This window comes from Centrocercus urophasianus, unplaced genomic scaffold (assembly GCF_019232065.1).
Source record: "Centrocercus urophasianus isolate 14NV4802_14NV808 unplaced genomic scaffold, USGS_Curo_1.0 seq_15, whole genome shotgun sequence".
Taxonomy (NCBI): domain Eukaryota; kingdom Metazoa; phylum Chordata; class Aves; order Galliformes; family Phasianidae; genus Centrocercus; species Centrocercus urophasianus.
In genome coordinates this window covers 31,213,958-31,232,411 of record NW_024884697.1, presented here as the reverse complement: position 1 = coordinate 31,232,411, position 18,454 = coordinate 31,213,958, and the positions used below count along the sequence as shown (strand labels likewise).

General features: G+C 37.3%; 1 protein-coding gene across 3 annotated transcripts in view; it reads right to left on the bottom strand.

Annotated features, from left to right (window-relative positions):
• The window catches only part of MON2 (MON2 homolog, regulator of endosome-to-Golgi trafficking), a 75,319-nt gene that overhangs the window by 34,220 nt on the left and 22,645 nt on the right, over positions 1 to 18,454 (bottom strand). For 2 of the 3 annotated variants that reach the window (XM_042816413.1, XM_042816412.1), the window contains exons 6-20: positions 17,940 to 18,037; positions 17,168 to 17,293; positions 16,225 to 16,419; positions 15,366 to 15,490; positions 14,922 to 15,061; positions 10,529 to 10,682; positions 7,396 to 7,628; positions 6,052 to 6,133; positions 5,184 to 5,365; positions 2,922 to 3,034; positions 2,015 to 2,119; positions 1,680 to 1,760; positions 1,520 to 1,593; positions 1,356 to 1,446; positions 68 to 169 (exon numbers count right to left, since the gene is read on the bottom strand). In XM_042816413.1, the coding sequence (XP_042672347.1) occupies positions 68 to 169; positions 1,356 to 1,446; positions 1,520 to 1,593; positions 1,680 to 1,760; positions 2,015 to 2,119; positions 2,922 to 3,034; positions 5,184 to 5,365; positions 6,052 to 6,133; positions 7,396 to 7,628; positions 10,529 to 10,682; positions 14,922 to 15,061; positions 15,366 to 15,490; positions 16,225 to 16,419; positions 17,168 to 17,293; positions 17,940 to 18,037 (1,901 nt within the window). The remainder of the gene's footprint in view (positions 1 to 67; positions 170 to 1,355; positions 1,447 to 1,519; positions 1,594 to 1,679; positions 1,761 to 2,014; positions 2,120 to 2,921; positions 3,035 to 5,183; positions 5,366 to 6,051; positions 6,134 to 7,395; positions 7,629 to 10,528; positions 10,683 to 14,921; positions 15,062 to 15,365; positions 15,491 to 16,224; positions 16,420 to 17,167; positions 17,294 to 17,939; positions 18,038 to 18,454) is intronic. The other variant, XM_042816414.1, reaches the window with a different exon arrangement.

Genomic DNA, 18,454 nt, shown 5'->3' with positions numbered 1-18,454 from the left:
CACTTCGAAAATGCACTGTCATAAGGCAATACCTTATTGCACGCTAATTTCTAGTGCAATTAGTTACCTCCAGAAGATGACCCGTCAGAGGTCTCCAAAGAATCTCAATCCTGTGCATGTTAACTAGTCCTGTTTCCAGTAATTTAGCAACAGCAAAAAGGGATGGTTCCTTAGTAAAAGAGAATTTGAATACATGACTTTGAGATAACTCAGATGATGTCAGAGACATTCACTACACTGATTTGTAAATTAAGATGTAACTAGTCTCCATTGGAGTGCTGTATTTCATAAGCTATTATCACAGCATTTACAGTCCAGGTAACCTAGCTGGGAAGTTTCCACAGCATCTGCAGTACTTCATGAGAAGCCACAAGGGGGTAGCAACAGCATATAATCAAGAGCACATTTTTCCTAATTTTTCATGGTTTTCTCCAAAACCTAGTTTTTACACTCATAGGCCTCCCTAAGACCAGTTTTATTACATGTTTAACTAGCAAAACAGTCTCTTACCCATCACAACTTGCAAAGATAAAAATTGTATATGAACAAATAAAATAAAACGTTTTTCTCCCTACTCTTTATCTTATATTTCCCATTCTTCAAATACATATGCAAACACTGATTTGTTGAAGCTTATGATAAATCAATGAATGTATATTGAAAAATGATTTGCAATGTAATTTTTCCCATTTCCATTGAATTTTAATTCTAATTTTCAACTAATTTTAGACACAACATTTACTTATTTTAATTTATTCTCTTTTTCTGCCTTGTTACTGTAATTGTCAAATATTACAAAGAACATTTTCTATCATGATTATCTCTATGGTAATAGATCAAGTAAAAACTTTCAGAAATTCTCATCTGGGATTAGATTATGACTAGGAGAAGACATGCTCAATTTTCTTCAATCACAGGATCTTTAACAATCCTGGGCTAGGTTTATTTTCTCTGGCTGACAGGAATACTATTATTTCCCCAGGCAAGTAAGAATCAGTAGGTTTTTAATACCTGAGTTGTCATGCTTTATCTGAAGCGTATTATTAAAAACATACTGAAAATTAACACCTAACAGAACATAGTGTGCCAGACAGCAATTCTGACCTCTGAAATTATAAGGGCTTTCTAGAGTTTTATCTATTCACAATCTGATTAATAGAAACATTATTTTTTATTCTGGAGTAAAAAATCAGATATGTTGCTGTCTTAATATTGGAAACAGTCAGTTTATAAGATAAATATAAAGTATATATAGACAAGTATATCACACACACACACACAAAAACAAAACAAACAAACAAAAAAAAAAAAAAAAAAAAAAAAAACAAGAAGAAAACAAAGAACTCTTTTTATACCTTATTGTTTCCATATGCCATATCCATGGCTTCCAGAGACAAGGAACAAAGGGCATTTATTAAGTGATGCAAAGATACATCATCAAGGTACCTGAAAAATAACAACTATCAAAACACTGTCAAGTTTGATACATATATGTTTTTTTAATTATAAGGTTTCTTACTGCGAGCTTTCAAAAAGTCTTGATAGTATGCTGGATATAACTGGTAGATCAGTCATAACTGCTGTAGTCAGAACCTTGAAAAAAGACAGAAACGTATCTTACAGACTGCAACAGAAAATACCACATAATTGTTAACTATAAAATGTGCAACTTTGCTTACTGTGCTGGGCCCTTCTACAGCTCTTCCAGGTTTTAAGGCACCCCCAACACCAGGTTTCAGTCCCAGAATCCACACAAGATGCTGAAATACACAAGGATGGTTTTCAGCATGAAATCTTCCTCAAGCAGCAGCAAAACTAACGTTCTATTCAAGCTAGCTGGTAGCATTCCAACTAAACAAAATTCAAGGAAAATGCCACAGTATTTACTCAAGGCAGTTAAAATATGCCTGGATCAGAATCAAAGCTTTTTCTATTGGTCACATAAAAATTCAAAACCAATGTATGCATAATGAAAAAGTAAGGTATCAGAAACCATAAATACTTCCTGTTATACCTGAAGAGTAGCCAAGACAAGTTGCCATGATGTACCAAGAACAGCCCCATGGCAGTGAGCTAAGTTGAGCAATGTCCTCATACACTGGATATTTTTCGAAGTCAGCTGGAAAAAAAAAAAAAATATATATATATATATATATATATAGTTTTATTACTACAGTAATAGTATTTCTAGAGGCACGAGTTTTGACTGGAATAGAGTTAGCTCTCTTCAAAGCAGCTCACAGTGTGCTACAACTTTTTTTTTTTTTTAAACTTACTGAATGGCCTTTATCCCAACCCACAAGTTCTCTACCTTTTGAACCTTTTGATTCTCTTCTCCCACCCTGATGTGGCGATAGGGCTGAGTGGGAAACTAAGCACCTGAGTTGTGCTTAGCTGTCTTTTAGGGCCCTCCAGGGTTAAGCCATGACACTAGGAAGGCTGCAATTTTTTACTAAACAGTTTAAAGACTATATCTTGCCTGCACTGGTGCAATATATCTTTTTTTTAGGTGAGTAATTCAGTATCTCTCCTTCTCTCAATCTTCCTGGGCTTGAATACAATTTGATCAGTGCCATCTCCTCCCAATATCACATTATTATCGAAGACACAAAGTAAATTACCTCAGATTTAAATGCATCTTCTCTATAAAATCCAAGTCAATCTTATGACAAAACATAAGCAAACTTTTATATATAGGCACAAATGACAGCTGAGACCCAAGTTTTTTTCAAACAACAGATTCAGGCTGAATAAAAGCAGTTTCTGAAACATGCTGCCCTGGACAGCCATCCAAAAGAAAGCTTAAGATAATATTTCATTCTTTGTAAGAATGCTGCTTACCTACTGCCACTTTTGAGACATACTAAGATGCAAAAAGAAGTTAGTAAGCAAGACAGGTATCACTCACAAGTTGTACTTACCATTACTGTTCCTTGTGGCTGAAGAGCTAAGGGCTGTCCTACTGCCACAACTTGCTGATGAGACTCGCTTGAGGGACTGATCATTTGAACATTCTGTCCCTGAATGGAATATGCTAGAGGAAAATGAAAAAATATCCAAATTTAAAGTCCAGTACCTGCTGTAGTAACAACAACCACTGCTCCTGAGTAGTGGCAAACCTCCTGAAATTATTTTCACAGTATTAGCTTTAAGATAGCTGACTGCAATTAAGTCTTTGGTTGTACGCAGACTACTACATCATTATGCTACAGGGTTAAATGAACCAGTACTAATTCCTCCCTCCCTTTTTCTATATAAATATATTTTATGTCAAGAGTAAAATTTTTTGCTAAGTTGGTAAGATAAGCCTCAGGCTACGTCTCAACTGGGTTATCTGCAGTTATTATCTATTAGTACTATAAACTGTGTGCTACCACTGTAATATGGCACTCAGAAAATGAAGATTTCACAAGTGTTACATAGTGATGTCTTCCCAATACAAGACACCACAGATCCTTTTTGTAACTCATCTGTAAAACAAACCTAAATAAAATACCATTATCAGTGCTTCATCTTCACAGAAGTTAGAATACCTCAGTAATATGTACTGCTTTGTATACCTGTGGTCTCATAATACACTTAGTTTGTTCACGGCCTAGAGGAAAGATTCTGGTCTTTGTTCTAATACTGAAGCATTCTTGTTTTAAGAGATCTAATGTTAAATCCACCTGCTTGCTCACTAGGCAGTTGCAGTTCTGGCTACAGAGCAATTAATTTTCAAAATTAGCAAGAGTATATTCTCAACTGGCATATCCAATGATTTACAACACTATCTCACGATGTAGAAAGCATCAACTGAATCTCTTGTAAGCTGAACAGCATCCAGAACTTAAGACCTATTTATGCAGTAAGTTCTATTAATCACTATACAACTGTAGAAAAAACCACAGCACACTACAAATGCACAATATTCTAGTCAGTGACTATCTGAGTTTCCTGCCAAGGACTTTTTCAGAATTTGAATGCCTTAATTACATACCCTAACAGATCTTTAGGATGATAGACAGACCTCCTTAGAAGGTAAATTTCTGACATACACTAAGCATCTGGGGAGGTTTTAGGCTGGATAAAATTAGACCTAATAAATGGTGCAGGTTCTGGAAAGCAAGCAGTCTAGATTCTGACTCTAGATTCTGGCTAAATTCAGTATACTCAAATACTTTATGGCAAACAGTAATACTGTTGTACATCTTTACACAGAATTACAGAATGGCCAAGGTTGGAAGGATCATGAATCATGAATCAAGGATCATGAATCGCCAACCTCCCTGCCACATGCAGGACCACCAACCTCCCCATTTAATACCAGACCAGGCTGCCCGGGGCCCCATCCAATCTGGCCTAGAACATCTCTAGGGACGGGGCATCCACAGCCTCTCTGGGCAGCCTGTGCCAGCACCTCACCACTCTCTCTGTAAAGAACTTCCCCCTGACATCCAACCTAAATCTTCCCTCCCTCAACTTAAAATCATTTCTCCTTATCCTGCTGTTATCTACCCTTTCAAAGAGTTGATTCCCCTCCTCTTTGTAGGTTCCCTTTAGGTATTGAAAGGCTGCAATGAGGTCACCTCACAGCCTTCTTTTCTCCAGGCTGAACAAGCCCAGCTTCCTCAGCCTGTCTTTGTAGGAGAGGTGCTCCAGTCCCCTGATCATCTTTGTGGTCCTCCTCTGGACCCTCTCCAACAGCTCTCTTTATTTCTCGTACTGGGGGCTCCAGACCTGGACACAGTACTCCAGATGGGGCCTCACAAGAGCAGAATAGAGGGGGACAATCACCTCACTGTCCCTGCTGGCCAACCCTCTTCTGAAGGAAGTCAACTACATCCTGAGAAAATCTGGGTTTAGATACATTTACAGCCATAAATTGGAGCACAGCCATAAACTGCAGCATGGGAAGTTCCTCACCAATATGCAAAGAAACTTCTTCACAGTAAGGGTGACAGAACACTGGAACAGACTGCATAGGGAGGCTGTGGATTCTCCTTCTCTGGAGATATTCAAGATCCACCTGGATGCCTACCTGTGCAGCCTGCTGTAGGGAGCCTGCTTTGCAGGAGAGCTGGACTAGATGATCTCTGGAGGTCCCTTCCAGCCCCTACAATTCCATGATTCTGTGATTGATGGACAACGTGTAGAGCAAAATTAAACACATTTGAACAACAGAGGAAAATCTATATACTTACATTTGCTGGACAGAGCTGCAGTTGTGCTATTTAATACAGTAAGAGCATAGTGAGGAGGTAAGGATCCTTTGCAAATGGCAGTAATGAAGGCATCTCTTGATGTTACAAGACCTAGTCTTCCACAGAGTGCAGCCATAGTTAATTCTGCTTTTAAAATATTTTCAGTAGCAGCTTCATCAGTGCTGAAACGGTAGACACTGTTTACTAAGAATTAACCCATGGCACAGAAGCAGCTAACCCAAACTGAAATCAATCAGAACTCATACTTCGAAATCGGAGCACCATAAACACTGAAGAACAAGCACAACCAATCAACAAAATTCTTCAGAACCATTTCCTATAAAACTGTTCCTCAGTTATGAATGACTTCACAAAAGAGACTATGAGGAGATATTTAACACCAATTTCAGAAAATAGTGTTTGATAAGAAAAAGACTCTTTGAAAGCCATGCAATAGTTACTAAAGTTATTACTTAGTAAACAGCTCCTCCATTTGAAAGACTGTATATTAATACCAATTGTTGAAATATTAACAAGTACTGAGATTCTTATCAACACTAATCACAATGTGAGTAGAATCACTTCATCATATTGAAATATTCAGTCAAATTAAAAAAGAATACGATTTAGTTTAAATGGAAGTTTTTGAAATTCAAATTAATTTTCCTGTATTGAAGGACAATAATGGTTCCATGTAGTTTACACCTAGTAGATCTTCACTCAGCCTCGCAATCACCAACCCCCAGACATCTTCTTGCATACTAAGAATAGCTCTCTCAAACAACAGTCAACCAACAGACAAACTCAGTTCAAAGTATAACTGAGAATATCATCTCTGAAAGATCATGAGAAATGGAAGATCAAATACCTTGCATCAAGTAGGAGGGACAATGCAGCAAGAAGACCACACCAACATGCATTTACCATTTCTTCCCAAACAGCTCTGCTAACTTGAAATAAATACATAATTATTTAAAGTAGAAACAAATAATAGAAAGTTTCTGAACTAAAATATTATTACAAACATACAGTGTCTGGTGTTGGAACTTTAAAGTTTGTGTGTGTATATATACACAAACACACATATGTATATATAAATACACATGCACAGATACATGTATGCATGCACTCATACCATTACCAGTTAAACAGACCGATTTATAGCAATATTGCTAAGGTAAAAATGTAACGAGTGCAATGCTTATTCTAAATTACATTTCAAAAAATCCTACAAAGTTATACAAAACTATTTTTAATCCTTTTCTACAAAAATAAGTGCACACGTATGCATAAGTGCATAACGGTGGAATATCAGGCAAACAAGAAACATTCTACTGAAATTCTGCAGTGCAGGAACTATCTCTCCCCTTGTCTTTTAGCGCTTTCCAGGCTACTGGATATATACAGACACTTCATTTCACTAATGTATTAAGAAACAAAACTGGCCTAACAAAATTAAAATGTGCCTGTAAGTCCACAGAGCTTTCTTTTTCCCTCAACCACTACAAGACCCAGGCCAAACTTGTGCTGCTTGCAGCACCATGGAGAGCTCTGCAGCATTCACGGAGGGCTCTGCGTTTGGCAGGGACTGCAGACGATGATTAAAGCAGCTCATAGAATCTCAGCTGCCAGGTACACAAGTCAGCATGTCATGAGATGGATCTTCTGCTTATACATATACAGACTCTCCATATCTTGCACAGATACAAGCCCATATTATTTCCGGTTTTAAATAAATTATGCTCTTCCCACATACTTGTAACTCGCTTAAAATCTTTCCATTAGAATATTTTTCTTTTCATCTCATTAGTAACTACTACTCATTTGTAGTACAGTCTTAACTGGCACATTTCTTTCAGTTAAGTTTCTTCTTAAGAAGAGTAAAGGACACAGGAAGGAAGAAAAGCCATTCTGGAAAACAAAATGCCTAATCTTTCTCTCACATTCCCAAAACAAGTAAAACAGTATCAGTTCACTATAATGAATGTAGAGCTAAGGTGCTAGAGGACAAAAGCATTATATCAAGTCAAGTTTTGTAAGACTACTGCTGTTCTGTTACAAAATAAACCAAAAAAAAAAAACCCTCTTCCATCATTAAAAATATTTATGTAAGATTTTAAAGCAATAAATTCAAGCAACAAAGCATTAACTCCCGTAATCCAGCTTTACATAAAACTGTTGCACATTAGACAGCATTTGCATTTTCAAATACCTAGTTCTTTGTCTGACTGGTCAGATAAAGACTGCAAGTCCTGATGCTTTGAAGACTGTGCTGGTAATGAAGTTGTCTCTGCTGTGCTTTGACTGCCTGTTTCTGCCTCTCCCAACTCTCCTTCAATCATGGTAGTGATACCACGGACAAGATCGAGTAAACAGTGAAATGCCACTGACATAGCATAGCCTTCAGGAATTGTAGGTGGTTCCACTTTGTCCAGCATTTCCAAACTGAAAAATCGAAAGCATTACAGGTAGGTACGTAATATTACAACTGTGATTAAAAACAGCAACAAAAACAAAGATTCCAAATCAATACCAAGTGCTAACAGGCCCCAAATAACCTTGACAATTTACAGCAACTCAAGAAAATCAACTACTTGATTAAGTAGCTAATTAAAAAGGTAAATGAAGCATTAAGTAAAATAGTAAACTAAAGTACAGTTATGAAGTTAATACATACAGTAGGTATCACTCAATAAATTATTCTCCTTTTTTTACAGTACTTATAGCTGCTGAAAGTGAATGTGTCCCAAAGAACATAATTAAATAGAAAAAAAACAGAAGAAATAGGTCAGAAAGTCACAACAGTGGGAGCACTCTTATAACAAAATTGAGGATAAGCCAAATGTTCCAAGCTGAGTCCATACAACCAGAAAAGTCTGCCACAGCAAGATAATATATGAGTAAATATTCATAAACTGCATGCATAGTAGACAATGGCAGTTACTTGTACAAAGAGGAAATGCTGGATTTCACTGCTGGGTATCATGCAGTTAAATCGTCATCATTCTAGAAATGCAGCCTCATTATCACTTTTCTTCATATTTTACCTTAAAAGGTTGTAAAGAGTTGCTGGGCTAAAAGCCCAACAAGAAACAGGTCATAGCTGCTGCTGCAGCAGTATCTGCACAAGCAAAGGTGGTCTGTTAAAGAAACGACCTGCTATCCCAACAACTTCTGTTCCAGGATTTGCTTTACAAAACATTCTTAAACAGATTAGGCATTCCAACTGCAGTATACCAAGGATTTTACACTCTAGTGCCTCCACAGCTTTCTGCCCAAAGATTCACCTTTCCCTGAGCATGTAATGCTTCACTTATTAATTCAACTTTCCTGAAGATGGCTGTTTGAGGCATCTGAGGGAATATGAAGTATAGGTAGATCAAACGTTCAACTTTTCTTTCTACTCTTAAAGACATGATGGAGGGCAGAAGAAACAGTACTCATTTCATATTGAAAAAGTAGCAACAACAATAAATAAAGAGTAGTTGTAACACCAAAAACAGAGCAGAGTGTGAAGTGTGATGACTCCATAAAAGCAAATAGTAACAGTGTCGTGACAAATAAAGCATAGCTTTGTCAACTGTTTGGCATTCAGACAGGTACTGATTTCAACACCTGAATCTTGGATCAGCACTACAACACAGGATTTCCATACTGAATTTAGTTTATGCCTGACTATGTTGGAGAATGTGGCACAGAGGAAAAAAATGACTAAGATGAAGTAAGTCAAACAACCTCTGCTGCAAAAAATGATAAGTAAAGCCATTAAATTAGCTTACAATCAAATATATCATTTATCAAAATGTTACAGATTTTAGAAATTGCTACTTTATTTTTTGAAGTCTTGAGTCTGATTTCTGTAACACCTATTTTAAGTTGAACCGCTAAAAGTGACGTTTGGGGGATAAGAGGTCAGCTGAAAAAAAAAGTAAAACTGAATGGATTCCAAAGATGGGAAAGAAGGCATCAGACAAAAAAAAAAAAAAAAGCAATAGTGATCCAGGCTTAGGTGATGGTCTGAAAAAAGCAACACACTCACATGTAGGAAAACAAGCTTCCTGAAGGGAGGTTATGATGAGCAGGGGTTTGGCTCCATAGGAAATGGCCACAAGTTGTATCAGAGGAGGTTTAGGTTAAACATAAAGAGAAACATTTTCTCTCAGAGAGTGGTCAGGCACTGAATGGCTGCCCAGGGACGTGGCGGAGTCGCCATCCCTGGCAGTGCTCAAGAGGCGTCTGGATGAGGAGCTGTGAGATGTGGTTTAGTAGCCTGTGGTAGCAGTGGTAATGGGAGGACAGTTGGACTAGATGGTCTTGTAGGTCCTTTCCAACCTTGTGATTCTATAATTCTAAGCAATGTTAAATGTGGAGGGTAACACAGTCCAACTAAGGAAGTCCCTAAATTCTGCTCCAGCAGTTGTGTAATGCAGTCACAATGTAGTGCTTTTCCCTCTTCCCTCCATCAATACATTTCATCCTCTATCTACTTACAAGTACATGGCTCTACTTAAAATTACTAATGGGTTTAATAGTTACAGCACGCCTGTGAGGTGGAGATCATACACACTAACTTCCAAGGATGGGAAAGCAAACTGCAGAATAGAGTTGTTAGTTCCATGGGAATGGCCACGAAAAATGTTGAATGCAAGTCTTCATGCATTCAAAAGAAAACAGCCCCACTCCAGGAAAAAAACTCTGCTAGCTCTGTTCACAGAGGTCCCCAATTAAATCAATATCTGGTACAATACATATACAATATCTGGTAATTTTAGGAAAGCCTAATGTCAGCAGTAACAGAAAATCAAAGCAAGGGTGTAACCCAAATCTACAGTAATATCGTAAGTGAAGAGACTACTGGAGAAACAAACTGCTGACAAGACAGAGTAGCAATAATTCCATTATCTTTCACAGAAGAAAAACAGAATGCAAAAATTACTGAGACAGAATCATGGACTCACTGGAGAGATCCAAAGTTAAGATGCAAGCAAATTCAAAGCAGAGCACAGGACACCTGAATGGAGGCGGCAAAATGTTTCTTTCTGAAATTGTTATGTACTATACCAAGATCTAAAAGCAGAGTTAAGTCAGCAACACTACAGTAAAAATAAAATCCAACAGATGCTACAGCTGTAGAGGATATTCAGAATGGAATCCAGATAATTTGGACAAAACAGTTGAAAATTAGACCACCTCTCTCTGCTGAAAAGAAGAAAATTCATAATATATCTGAATATCAGTGAAATGAACAGCTCATTATTCACTAATTAACAAAAAAAAAAAGCCTTGGACAAGTTGTAAATAAAAGTATTTGTTATATATTTTTTCAGAAAGATAGTGGTACTTACTAGGTAGCTTTAGCACTGCCTTGTACTGTTACATTCAAGATAGGTATCCAGGTACCTCTGTATTCAAAGGCAGGTAATACAGTTGCACCGCCTCCCATTCCAAGCACTCCTGGGTTTGTCTGTGCTGATCCAGTGCTCCCTGATGCATTGCTTCCTGTTCAGGAAAACCAAGGGTTAAAATTAACCATTCTCACAATCTAACTTTAGTAATCAGCAAACACATAATTTTTTTCTACACTTCTTCTACACTTAATTTTTTAACTTCAAATACACTGATTGATCTGAGATGCCCTACTTGATGCATCATCACCAACACAAAAAACTACTTTTGAGCTCCCCCTGCTGTCTACAACACGGTACAATGTGCAAAGTAATCAGTTTAAAAGGCATGGCTGTTCTGTAGTAACTGCCACCCCTTAGTACTTTAACTCAGAATAAAATGTGTCTGTATCAGGCATAGCAGCATTCTTAACACTGAACAAACAGAACATCAGTGGTCTCAATGAAATAATAAATATTTCAGTGAAGATTCAATCCGTTTTCAAATTTAAGGACTATTTGAGTTGCACTTAGATCTCAGTAGTAGTAGGAAAGAGAGGATGATCATTTCAAGAATAAAGATCATCACTGACTTTAAAGATTTCAGAAATGTAGGGAATATGAAGAGAACTGAAGTGTCTGAATCTGTTCCATGCCAAAGCAGAAGAAAAAAAACATCAGGGAAGACCCAATCAGCAGATAGGAGGTACTGGTTCCAACTCAAGAAAAAAAAAAAAAATTAAAAAATCCCCAGATGAAAGGACAAGGAAGTTTGTACATATATGGTTCCTGTACGTGGAAAGAAGAATACATGAGCTAGAAGGACGTGCCATAAATTTAGGTTCTATCTGTACAGACAATGCAGAAAAAAGGCAGAGTTCCAAAGGTGACTCACAGCACCTACCAACAGCATAACAGTGTGCTCTCTTGTAAGCACGTTGAGAAGCTAATTTACTAATTCAGGCAATATGAATACAAGCAGAAACCTATGTATACACACTTCAATATAGTAAAGCTTAACAGATTAAAAAAAAAAAAAGTCACACTGCTAAACTGGTAAACCACACACTGCCACTGATGTGAAAGTAATTACAGCAGTATGGTTTTCTGCAATCCTACCAAAAGCAGTTAAAATATTCTTTTCAACACGATTCCTTACAGTAAAAAAGAATGACACAAAACTTCGGCAGATGCAGCTTTCACCTTCTCATAAAATCATAGAATGGTTTGGGTTGGAAGGACCTTGAAGAACACGCAATTCCAACTCCCTGCTCTGAGCAGGGCTGCCACACACCAGCTCAGGCTGCCCAGCACCCCATCCAACTTAGTCTTGAGTGCCTCCATGGATGGGGCACCCACAGCTTCTCTGGGCAGACTGTTACAGAGTTTCACCACTTTCTGGTTAAAGAATTTCCTCCTAACAGCTAATCTAAATCTCTCCTCTTTGAGTTTAAAGCTATTCCCCCGTTCCCTATCACTGTCAGACTATGTCAGTCTGAATGTCAGTCCCCCTCCTTATAAGTTACACAAGTACTGAAAGGCCACAGTGAGAAAATTCTCTTCTCCTAAGCAAGGCCAGCTCAACTTTTCTTCATAGGTGTAATCCTCCAGCCCTGTGAACATCTTCTTGGACCTCCTCTGGACCCACTCCAACAGCTCCACATCTTTCCTGTGCTGGGGTCCCCAGGCCTGAATGCAGTACTCTAAATGAGGTCTCACAAGGGCAGAGTAGAGGGGGACAATCCTCTCCCTCTCCCTGCTGGCCACCCCTCTTTTGATGAAGCCCAGGATATGGTTGGCCTTCCAAGCCACTGATGGCTCATATCCTGCTTTCCATCCACTAGAACCCACAAGTCTTTCTCCCCCTCAGGGTTTTTGCAGGAAAAAAGAGGGCCCCAACTGGCACTGTTTTTATCTATAGACACAAGAGAGAAATCCTTCTGATTTTCTGTCTGAAAACCCTGATACAAAATTGGGCCCTGGTGGGCTGGTGAGCACAGGCCAGCAATACGTCTTAGCAGAGGTACAGCCAGCAGATCAAGGGAATTGATTACCTCACTCTGCTCAGCATTTCTTAGACTGCATCTAGATTCTGCATCCAGTTTTGGCCCTACGCTACAAGGCACGCACAAACTGCAGTGTGTTTAGAGGAGGTCTGTGAAACTGGTAGGACGATGGAGCACTTGTACTGTGAGTGAGGAGGAGGAAGAGCTGACTACATTCAGTGTGGAGAAATATCTCTGGGAGAACCTCAAAGCAGCTGCACTCTGCTCTGTGAAGATCTCAACCAGAAGAGCTCCAGGCACACTGGAGTGATGTATGGTGGGACAGAAGGAACTAATTGTCTTACATTGCATCACAAGGGGTACAGACCCATAAGGAAAGAAACAAGCAGGAGAGGAGGCTGTCCAGAGAGGTTCTGCAGTCTCCACTGTTAGAGGTCCCCAAGAGCTGACTGGGTAACACTCTGAGCAATGTGGCACAGCTTTGTGCAAAAGGCATGAACCAACTACCCTGTTGCAAAAGCAAAGCTCAAAAGCCAACCAGGTGGGTACAACCACCTGCTACCAAAGGACTGTCATTACAGTCAGAAGATTCCATTCAAAAATCAAGTTGCATTGATCTGTTCTTTGTCAGCTGTGGCCATAGAAGAAAAAGCGTAGACAAGAAACGTATGAGAAAGAGACATGAAAATCACTCAGTCAGAGAGAAGTAAAAAGGTAAAGGAGAAACAAACTGAAGTGACAAACCAGGGAAATAATGATACTACTAAAAGTATGAGCCTGCTGCAGTCCCATTTTACATGAATGGAAAGTGTAAGTTTTGAGGAGAAGTTGAATGGTTTTCTTTGTGCATGTGTTTTATGATGAAAACTGCTTTTCTAATTTTCTTAAATGGATTAAACTAATCCAGAAATAATATTCCACTAACAGTTTCCATACATGTAACTATCAAACAACTACTAACAAGTTAATTAATGTAAATAATATTAACATCAAATTTTAATTCAAGCTTCATCAGGGAAATATGGAAAGTATGTGTCTAAGCCCAGATTTTTTAATGTTTATTTATTTAACAGCAGACATGCTTCCAGAACCCTGGGAAGAAATAGAAAGCCCTAAACCAGATGTGACTACTTGCAAAGGGATTAACAGGAAGACCACTCCTTCTTATAATCAATAAAATATACCTAGAGAAATGCCACAACTCTGGTTGCACAAAAAGATAATCAAGTTTATTTTCAGTAAGCAACTACTTTCATTTTACAGAAAACACAAAGATCATCTGTAAAACACAGAGCAGTCTTTATACCCTTTGGCTTCCTCAGTCCAGTTTTGCCCTTAAAAATCCAGAAGAATATACTATTGTCTCTCAAAATAGGAAGCAAATGCATGCTGGCCAAAACTTCAGTTGTACACAGCCCTAAGTGACATCCTTCTCAGTCAGACAGAAATCAATTTATAGTAGTTAGAAATTAGAAATAAATCTCTCAATTTCTTTCTGAAAAGATGTGAACCAAAGAGCTTGGTAGCTGTAGAAACAGATACACATGCAACTATGCTGTTTGAGGGCTAAATCTTCTCCATGATACAGGTATGTAACATCATCTATTGTAGCAGATCTGAAAATTATTGATCTGAAAGTTTCAGTTGCTCTGAAAGTAATGCCTCATACTTTATTATGTTGGCACAGGGCATCAGAGGCAGATGCTGGTGGTATGGCAGTAGAGGCTGAACCTTCCTGCCAATATTCCATTCCATTTTGTTTCTGTGTGACAGATAGCAGCAGAGGGGCAGTCTGACAGAACAGTGCCTGACATGGAAGTGTGTATGAAGCAGAAGTGTGGAATTTAATTCCTCCATGCAGAAAAAATTGCACCCACTGACATTCATTGACGATGTTTGCTGAATGTTTATGGAGACCAAAAAGTGGGTGTGAGCACAGTGAAGCTGTGGGCAGTGCATTTCAACAGCACTGACAGTAACAGTGGATCACCTCCACTGGTGCAAATTTTTACAAGTGTGGCATGCAGGGTTTTGCTCACTGCTGGCAAAAATACAGAGCTAATGGTGGTACGTCGAAAAATAGTGTTTTGCAGCTGAGAATTTGCTCTATCAAATAAGGCTACTGGACTCTTCATATCTATCATATTTTCCATGGAAATAAACATGGGGCATTACTTTCAGAGTGAGCTACAGTGTTGGTTTCAAGCTAGCTTTCCAGATAAATAAACAATAAAGAACAGGACTGTATCAAACCAAGCATATACTGAATCAAATCAGAATTTACTATTACAAGAAAAAAAAAAAACAACAACTGGAAAATTAAAACTATAATAAGGACAAAGCCTTACCAGTTTGGTTTGGTGTCACTGATGTATTCCCTGTACTTGGTACAAGAAATAGAGATTGGATGAAGGACCCCAATGCATTCACAATATCCCGGAAAACTTTAGTGGAATGTTGCTTCATATCATAGGACTGACAAAAGGACCTGAAAAGTATTTTATAAAATATAAGAACCATTTGATAAATTAGAGACTAAAATTTTTTCTGCAAATCAGATCATTTACCCCATCAGCTGGGGATAAATGTTTTTTGGGAATATGCAAATAACTGTAATTCATCCCTTCCTGGGTAATCAGCATTGCCTAATGCTTTATATACAATTACCTTCAGGAGTTTATTGAATGTAAGTTTCATCCTACTTAAAATGTTTTAGAAAGCATTTTCCAGCAAAGAAAAATAACAAGATTTCTTAAAATGTAAGTAAGAGGGAAACTTGCTGTACGTTATACCTTAATAGCTGAGGCTGCACACAAAGCCTGTGAATAGATTCTACTGCAACAGCTCTTAGCCACTGTGGTTTGTCTGCATCCAGAAACTTAACCAGCAATGACAGAAATATTTCACATTCCGTCACCTAAAATACAGAGTTTATAGTCACTGAATTAAAAGAAAAATCTTTATGCAAAATATCTTTCCTGAATTCTTGTGTCATCTTAAAACAAGTTATGCACAGGTTTAAAAAAACAAACAAACAAACAAACAACTACACTTCAACAAGCATTTACTCAAAAAACATACAAAAACCATATCTAGTACTTATAGTATTGTTTTGACAAGATAACAGTACATATGCAATTGTATTAAAGGCTTTAAAATTCTTTATAGATACTTTTACAAAATAAATGCACTACAGTAAATAAACGAAAAAAAAAAGATTATTTTTTAAGTAAATGCCTAACACTTAGAAGGTAAAGAACAGCTGAACATGTGTTTTTTATGAACATTCTGTCAACAGCTTTAGCATCAGAGGTCCAAAGCCTCTTAGCAATTACTGACAAAGCACAGTAGTTGACAATATTTAAAGCCAGGTAAACAATATAAGATCAAAACTGGCTTAACCAAATCAGTCCATTACAAAAAAGACAACACTTAACCTATTCTAAGAATTTATGAAAGTCTACAGTTAACAAAATCATATGTGTATCATACAGGTAAACACAAATATCTATAAGAGAATGATGATTTTTACACTTTTCTTCTTTCAAGTCAGCATTTCCCAGCTATGAACTTATGCTATTATTTACCACAGCAATGGCATATACATGGCAAAACAGGATAGCATAAGGAAAATTTGAATGCATTTCTTACCAGCAAACTGTAAAACTGCTTAATCAAAACAGAAACTACTCTTAGCAAGCGCATACAGATGGGGAAATATGGTTTTTCCACTGGTGCTGGGGAAGATGATGTGCTAGAACCTTGTCTGAATTTTATATTCGGGGAGAAGAGCTTTATAACGAGAGGGCATACTCTTTCTTTAAGAAGAAAACTGAATTCTTGATGCTGAAAGAAAATGAAAGAAAAACTCATGCTCAAAACAAATTATTAACAGATATTCTTCAATTGCCATCAGTAGCACTGATTATGCATCTTATTTACATGCACTGTTAAGATCGGGGACTCTGAAGTCATGTAAATCCTGGTATCAATTAAATGTTAGTGAAATGAAAAGAGTGGCAGATATTGTAAAGTTCCCAAAAAGCATGATGAAATCACACTCTCAGGTACATACTTGCACTCCTCTTCCTATATCTTGCAAACAACAATAGCCTGCAAGTACATCAGTTTTTACATATTAAGCTTCTTAATTTAGACAACATCTGCTAAAATATGCTACCACAAGATTATGGTGCCTTAGTATGCAGTAGATGCACACAAATCAGAGTTATAATTGCTTCTACTTTGCAAGTGTTGCAGAGTTAATGTTCTCATTAAGTTACGCAGCTCAATCATCGAAAGTTTTATACATAATTCAAGATAGGAAAATACAACTTCATAGGGATACAACAGGCAAAATAAAATATGAAACAGAGCAACATGTTCCACAGAGTGCACAAATTGAATGTGATGGAAAGAAAAAAAAAAAGGTGGTCAAAAAGCACTACTTCCCCATCAACTAAAAGATCAAACATGTAATAGTCTGTTTCTTTTGAAAGTGGTATTCATGCTAAATTAAAGAGTTAATGATGTGGAATTATTACTACACACGTGAAGAAAAGAGTTCCTAATTTTCTCTCTGACAACTACTCACTTGTAAAAACACTTGTGGAAAGTCATTGAGGACTGACTCAAGAAGTTCAAGGCCAAAAGTTCGGGTCATTTCTGTCATACCAACAAGCCAGTAAGGAGCATCAGCATTAACTAACTGACAAAGATCCTTAAAAAGAAACACAGTAACATTTAGATTTTCTTCAGAGTCCTTTGCTGTAATAATTTCCTGAGTCTACAACAATATCTACACACATTGTATCCTTGGTAAGTAACAATTTCAAAGCAATTTTTCCTCAAACACATCTTAAGTTCTTATGAAAATAAATAAATAGAATAAAATAAAATAAAATTACTTATTTGCTGGTATCCCTGCAGTAATTCTGTTTGTTCTTGCCCTCAAAAATATCTCAAGATTAGTGACTTTGCAAAGCCAAGAAATTTTTATTGGTATGCTGAATACAATTCTTACTTTTTGTCACACATTTTACACTAATATACATTACTAAAGACAAAAAGTATGACTATGCTAGCAGTGTGTGGCTAAAGCAAATAAGAACTTCAAACTAAATGTCAACATGCATACTTAAGATTCATAATAAAGCATTTTCTTACGCCACTTTGTCTTCATTTTCCAACCATCCCTCTTGGATACAGCATATTATTGCCAATTATAATAAATACATATAAGAAGGCCTGAAGCTCTAGTTAAGGACCTCACCAATATGCCAAAAAACAAATTTCTGAAATTTCTTACAGAGACAGAGAGCACCCAATCACAACTGCAAATGTGTAAGCATATGCTGCCCAACTACCTGAAAAAGCATATATGCATCTTTAGCACATGGCTTCAGTGTACTGACAGATCTTCTGTTACTATTTCCTTGAACTGCAACTGGCTGTTCAATAATGTCTGTGTGAAAACAAAAATCAGTTTTGTGAACCAAGGAACTGTTCAAAATCAAGTATACATTAAGTGTTCTCACAAAGAGGTTCTAAAAGAATGGCCAGATAATTCTTCAATAGCTTATTATTTCTATAGAAATAGAGATTAGATGGAATACCACAGATCACGAATACCAAGCTCTTCTTTACAATGAATGCCCTCTTTAGAACCACTGTTGTGGCCTATTCCACACTAAGTGTTCTAAGGTATCTTCACTTTAATTGGCTCCCTCACCCCAAACTCCTCCACAATACTAACCTGAAGATAAGCTCTCACACTTGGGGAAAAAAAAAAGAAAAAAAAAAAAGATTTTTTTTATTATTTTATATCAATCTCTCTATATAGTACTGACTTGGATTGGCACTGAAAATTTCATCACTTGTA